This window comes from Limulus polyphemus, unplaced genomic scaffold (genome assembly GCF_000517525.1).
Source record: "Limulus polyphemus unplaced genomic scaffold, Limulus_polyphemus-2.1.2 Scaffold1008, whole genome shotgun sequence".
In the NCBI taxonomy this organism is placed as follows: Eukaryota; Metazoa; Arthropoda; class Merostomata; order Xiphosura; family Limulidae; genus Limulus; species Limulus polyphemus.
The window spans coordinates 23,233-29,618 of NW_013666618.1; the positions used below are offsets into that span (position 1 = coordinate 23,233).

Below are 6,386 nucleotides of genomic sequence, written 5' to 3' on the forward strand. Positions count from 1 at the left end.
TATTTCCAAACATACTTACCTCCGCTGACACTCTCCCTCCCAACTAAGAGCCGGTGTTAGTGACCAGAATGAGGTAATTCTCGAAAAACTGATTTTATTGTCTGCATACAGTGCTTATATACAGTACCTACATAGAGGGCGTGTGAGGGCTGGAGTGAAGTTTTGCAAATTAGATATTGCCGAGGGCAGTCGAGTGGAATATATAAAGACTAGAGCAAGCAAGCACAACATCAGATGGCAAAGATGAAGATCGAGAAATAGCTATTAGTGTCAGTGGAGGTAAGTATGTTTGGAAATACATTTTCAGTTTAGGAAAATGATAAAATCTAGCATATATCATATATAACAACCTTATTCTTTAGGTATATAACTAGTTACATAGCAAACACTGTAGTCTAATATTCAAACTTTGAAGGCCTAATTTAAAGGTGAATTTTTTACTCAGTCATTCTCAGTACCAAAAAGATGTAATATTCTAAATATCTGAATTAAACTTTCATTCAGAAATTATATTCACATCCAAGTATGTTACTGCTCGGGTTCATCATGTCAAATTTTTAATAAGTTTAAAAAACAAAATAAAACCTTATTCCAGTTTATAGACCTTTTGAATTAAATTATTCAAGTGTTAAATAAAACCAAAGATGTAATTAATATAATAGAGAAAATGGGTATTTACAAAATTGAATGTGAATGTGGTTGTGTATACATTTGTCATACTAACAAAGTCATACAGGTAATATCATCCAGTGGAAAAAAAAATCTGTTATTTTAGCTCAACTGAATGATATGATGGCTATAAATATCAGAGAATCTGTATAAATAATGAAACACACTAAAAACGATTATCATATCTTTAATAAGGATGAATGGTTGTCAAGTCAGAAAGTATGCAGATGGTGTGATCTTATTTAAGTTCAGTATGTATATTAAGTAGTCACATGACTAACGGCATTTGCACTGTTTTTGATTTTACATTCCTGAAGATGACATGATTGTATGTCAAAATGTAGAGTGTATTTTGATATTGTTGACAGTCTCAGAATAAAGTATTTTTAAATTGTGTACTTAAAATTGATGATCATTTTAGTGTATATATATAGCAATATCTGTTATTGTACAAGAAGATAGAAGAGAAAATTCAATCCTACAATTATTATTCAATAGGAACATTTTTATTTTTGACAAAAGGTTGTTAACCACACATAGCTATCATTCAAAGTGATTGCAAAAATTCAGTGGTTTCAAGTTATTTAAGAATAGTGTTATATTATTATCTGCCTAATCCCACATAGGTAAAAATTCAAATCTCACTTTAAGAAAGATGCTTGTCATTATATTCATCAGAGAATCCAAAATAATTTTGTTTGTGTATTTCTATATTTATTGAGATACTGCTGACTAGACTTTCAAGTGAGGAGGTATTGTGTAATTGTGTCCATCCTCAATTAATCTGAATCTAAGAAATCTTATACTGATAACTTTGTTAAATGTAAATGCTTGAAAAATATGGATTTCTGCTAAAGTACAGTCTAATTATATGTAGAGCTGGCAGATAGTTTATTTTTTACCACTATCATTGTAGCTCATATTATCTGATCATTTTACGAACCACTGTATCAGTGTGTGACTCACATTATCTAAGCAGCTTATGACCAACTGTATCATTATTATTCATGGTATCAGTAGAAATTTTATTATTAATGAGCAGCTTTTAGTATTTGAATAATAACAAGCTTCTTAATAAGAAGCCACTGCACTACATATAACATTTATATTGTGAACATGTGTGGCAAAAAATAATATGATTCTTGTTGATCTTAACAAAACATTATTGTAACAATTTATGTTCTGACTCTCACAAGAAAATGAATTCAAAATCCTGAGAATACTGTCCCTAACAAGTTAAAATATTTTAAGAATATCTCACGAAACTAATCTAAATTTTGTACTTATTATTTATTCATACTTGCTTATATTTTTGACTGTATTTTGTTCTGTGATGTTTTAATTTTAATAAGATCATTACTCATGATTATGTACATAGCTGTAATTTTGGCATGTAAAAAATTCTTTATTTTCATCTATATCTATCAATAGACATGAATTGTTGGAATCCAGCATTTGATGTGACACCAGCTGAATTAATAACAGGTGGAATCATAACAGAGAGAGGAGTGTTCAAGGTTCAAGAACTAGAGAAGAAAATAAGCACAGATAAAGAAGACGGTATCTGGTACTGAAAAAAATGTATACTTCTAAATCTTTGTTTTTATAAAGTGTTGTTGACATTTTGAATACATTTCCATTACACTTATGATGTTTGGTACTTGGATTCAAGCTCATGAATATAAAATGTTACTCTGTGAAGTTTATTTGTATCATTTAGAAAATTAAAGGTAATATAACAGGTACAGAAATTTTCTTTAATGCAGTTGTTTGGGAAATTTTGGGGACACAGAAATTAATTAAACTATGCAGTGTTCATATCTTTAGTTATTACTGTGACTCAGAAACTGTTACAAACATTACATGTAAATTTGGAAAGAACAGTAGAAATTTTTAACCATATTATCTTGAACATTTCTTTCTGCATCACGGGACAAGTCATTTGATTTGGTTCAGCCATAAGTTTGTTCATCAGAAGGGCTTCTTTAATTTCCAATGTTGGCTTATCATTTGTTCTTTTTACTATAGAGAATTCCTCTTACCTACCTGCTTGGTCATATTAAGTTAGGGCATGATGCATTATGTTTTATGAATCACCTTTCCTGGGGTTATCATGCTCATGAAAACAATGGATTGTTGATCCAATATATAGTCTTCTGCATACAAGACACTGATATTTGTCAATGATGATGGAAAAAATTGAGCATATTTGTTCCATTCTTAAGGCTAACCCAAGGAATAGTGATTAACTGAGCAAAAAAATCATGTCCCAATTCTAATATGCCAAAGTGTTATACATGTATCATAGCATTTTTCTATAATATAAAGAGAGAATGGTAAATTTGTTCTACAAATTGAAGCTTTTATGATATATAAAATCAAGCTTGACCTGAATCAAATACCCTGTTGTACAGAACTGTACTTGAAACTTTAAAACCTGAGCTTGGAAAATTTTACTAGTTAAGTGTTTTTGAATTGCTACATGGTAGGTGTGAAAGTGGTAAAGTATCAGTTTTTATTTGTGATATACTGCTGGATATATGTAGGAACTGGAAGATGCAATATTTTGGGCATGTAATTATATTCGAGGAAAGGTTGGAAAAGATTCTGATGGCTAAAATCGAAGACAGAAGATTGAGAGAACAGCAGATATTCACTTGGCAGTGTATTGCAGATGAGAAATTTAAGTAGGTTACATAAAGTACTGTATACGACTAGTAATAGCTCAGCAGCAGTTTGTTAGTTGTTTACAGCATACTTCTTTTACCAACTTTGAAGAGTCTATTTAATTCTTAACAGCATCTCGTTCTCTATACTTCCAGTGATTTTATACATTTTTTCCAATATGGTACTTACCTCTTCTCACAAGATTAGATATTCTCGTTCTATGCTGCGCTCTATATGCGAACTTGCCTCTATATGACACAAGCCTTCTGCTACCCCCCTGTTACTATATTTCAACAAAATTAGCTATTCTCGTTCTGTGCTGCCCTTTATATGCAAACTTGCCTCTATATGACACAAGCCTTCCACTACCCCCTGTTAGAATTACTGTATTCCAACATGTCTCTCATGTAAATCATTATGCGTCATCTCTTAACTAATAGTAGCATGATATGCTCACATTTGACTCCTCCTACACTCCTCTACCAAACCCTCACTTCTCATTTGGCAGCATTTGAGTTAAGATATACTCTTTTGTATGCCTAGTGCTTCCAATGTGACATTTTTTTCTTCACACAAAATGGTTCCTTTTGACTTTATTTTATACCAGTTCCTTCTTGTCACTGTTTCTGCACTCAACTTTTGTGAACCTTTTCTTGTGCTATGAATTCCGAACCAACAATCAGTTTTTTCTGTCTGGGCAACCTGACAAAATATCTTTCTGCTTTTATACTTCAGTAGATTAAGCACTACATGGGTCATCCTTTGTCCCCTGACATTGCCCAGGCTCCTCCTCTCCATCTCGGGGTGGTTTACCATTTTTGAGCACTCCCCTTCAAACTTGCTTCAGCTCTGTATGTGTTTTGTCACATAGTCTGAGCTTTTACACATCATCTCCATGCTCTGGGGATGCAATTTTATTATTACATGGATGATTGGATCATTCCAAGCAGGAATTGACCACTCATACTCCTCAACTTCTTTGTGGTGGCTCAGGTGGGCTGGTTGATCAAATTGGAGAAGTCATTCCTTCAACCCACTCAATATCTAGTTCATTTGGGGAGTATTTTTTTACATGAATGTTAGTCATGCTCTGCCTTCTTTATGTATTTATTCAATGGAACTTTTGGTCCACCATGCTCTCTGAGCTCTGTCACTTACTGCTCATGAGGTGCTATTGCTTTTGGGGATGTGGTCCTCCATGACTGCACTTATCTCTCTAGATCGTGCCCATATGAGATCCCTTCAGAGAGCGCTTCATGAACAATGGAACCTTGCTTGGGATACTCTTTCCATACACATTTCCCTTCCTACTTCTCCACGAGATGATTTGTATTGGTGAATGGACAAAGCCCATACATTGCCTGGCATGCTGCTTCCTCCCTAGCATCTGGATCCACATCTTTTCATGGATGCATCCCTTCAAGGGGGGCATGGGCCAATCCCCGGGAAGCTTTGGGCCATTGGTCTGCATATTAACGTTCTTGCAGTATGTTGGGCATTGCATCACTTTCTTTTCCCTGTCCATTATTGTCTGGTGATGGTTCATTTGGAAAATTCTACTTTGGTGGTTTCACACGTCAAGTCGCCTCCTTGTTAGCCTCGTTCCATACAGCCATTTTCCATGGAAGTATACCAACGCAAGTGGAAAGTATTCTGGTGTTGGTCTGCTAACAAGGGGTTTCCTGCTGACAAGCCTTCTGTGGCTCATGTGGCAGAATTGCTTACCTTCAACTGTGGGGTCTTCAGTCTCCTTGCTTTCCGAATATCTGTATTCCAATACTGTAAGGTTTTTATATCCCCTGTTTTTACCATGCTCGTGTGTTAATCTGGGTATGTTGACCTCCCAGATCTCCAGCTCTTCCAGATTGGAACATTAATGTGGTCCTCCATGCCCTTACTTTTTCTTCTGTTTGAACCACTTTCTTCGTGTTCCTTGTTTCATCTGTCCCTTAAAACATATTTCCTCCTTCTGTTAGCCTGTGGACATTGAAGGTTGGATTTGTATGCCATTGACGTTTCATGTACCCTTTATCACCCTAACTATCTCGTCATTTAACCCAATTGTTCTTTTCTCCCTAAGACCTCAGCACCTTGGAAGGTTGTTCATCCTTTTCTCCTATTTCACTTCTATATCCCATCTTTACCCTAGACCAGATCCGGATAGGCTTCTGTGTCTGGTCAGAGCCTATCATTGGTATGTGGCACGTACTGCTCTCTTTCGTGGTACATGCAAACAACTTTTTATCTCATGGTGAATAACCTCATCATATTTTGCTTCATACAAATGCCTGACCTGGACCGTACCACCCATGGACTGCATGGATAAAGCAGAAGGGGATTTGCTGTCCGTCACTGCCATGCCTCGAGTGAACAACTCAGTATGATCTGCTTTTCAAAATAAAGTTTCATGGTCTCCCATTGCACTGCCTCTAGTGGTGATGTTCCTTGGGTCTCTCCATTGCATTGCCACCCTCCTTTCCTCCTTACCCCTTTCCAGTTTAAAGCTGCTGGGGTGGTTGACCATGGAGGCACCCTCCTGAATGAGTTCCACAAAGAAAGGGCCTCCTGAGGAGTTGAGCTGTCATCTTGCTGGTTGATGTGGCCTCCTGATTCCATTTACATAAACATTGGAGTAAAGCATCATCCCACCCTCGTGTGCATGTTGGTACCTTGCTAAGAGTTTTTGGATTAGAGTGAATCAATCATCATAAGTCTTCACAGGAGTTGATGCCGTGCAAATGATGTCCTTTTGATACCAGATGTTGATTCCTCGTGTCATACCCAGAAATTGGTTCGGGTCATAATCCCCGATTCTTGAGTTTGAGGTGAAGACAGTATGATCCTCATCCTACCCTTGCGTGGATATCGGTACCCTGTGAGGAGGTTTTGGATGTAATTGACTTACTGAATATGGTCCACCGCACCCTAGCCACTCTACACCCCTCAATTTCTGCCCTTATGTCATACACATTCCATACTTGGGCAAAGAGTATACCTGGCTCAGAAGTGGTGCAGTTTCTCTCTTCTGATCTTTGGATCCATCTCTCTCA

At 36.3% G+C, this 6,386-nt stretch overlaps 1 protein-coding gene across 2 annotated transcripts in view; it reads left to right on the forward strand.

The window, feature by feature from the left end:
- LOC106461672 (methylthioribose-1-phosphate isomerase-like) overlaps positions 1-2,414 on the forward strand; it is a 24,920-nt gene extending 22,506 nt beyond the window's left edge. The window contains exon 5 of one of the 2 annotated variants that reach the window (XM_022388691.1): positions 2,101-2,414. In XM_022388691.1, coding sequence (XP_022244399.1) covers positions 2,101-2,243 — 143 coding nt within the window. In that variant the 3' untranslated portion in view covers positions 2,244-2,414. The remainder of the gene's footprint in view (positions 1-2,100) is intronic. The other variant, XM_013921516.2, reaches the window with a different exon arrangement.
- Positions 2,415-6,386: the final 3,972 nt, after the last annotated feature.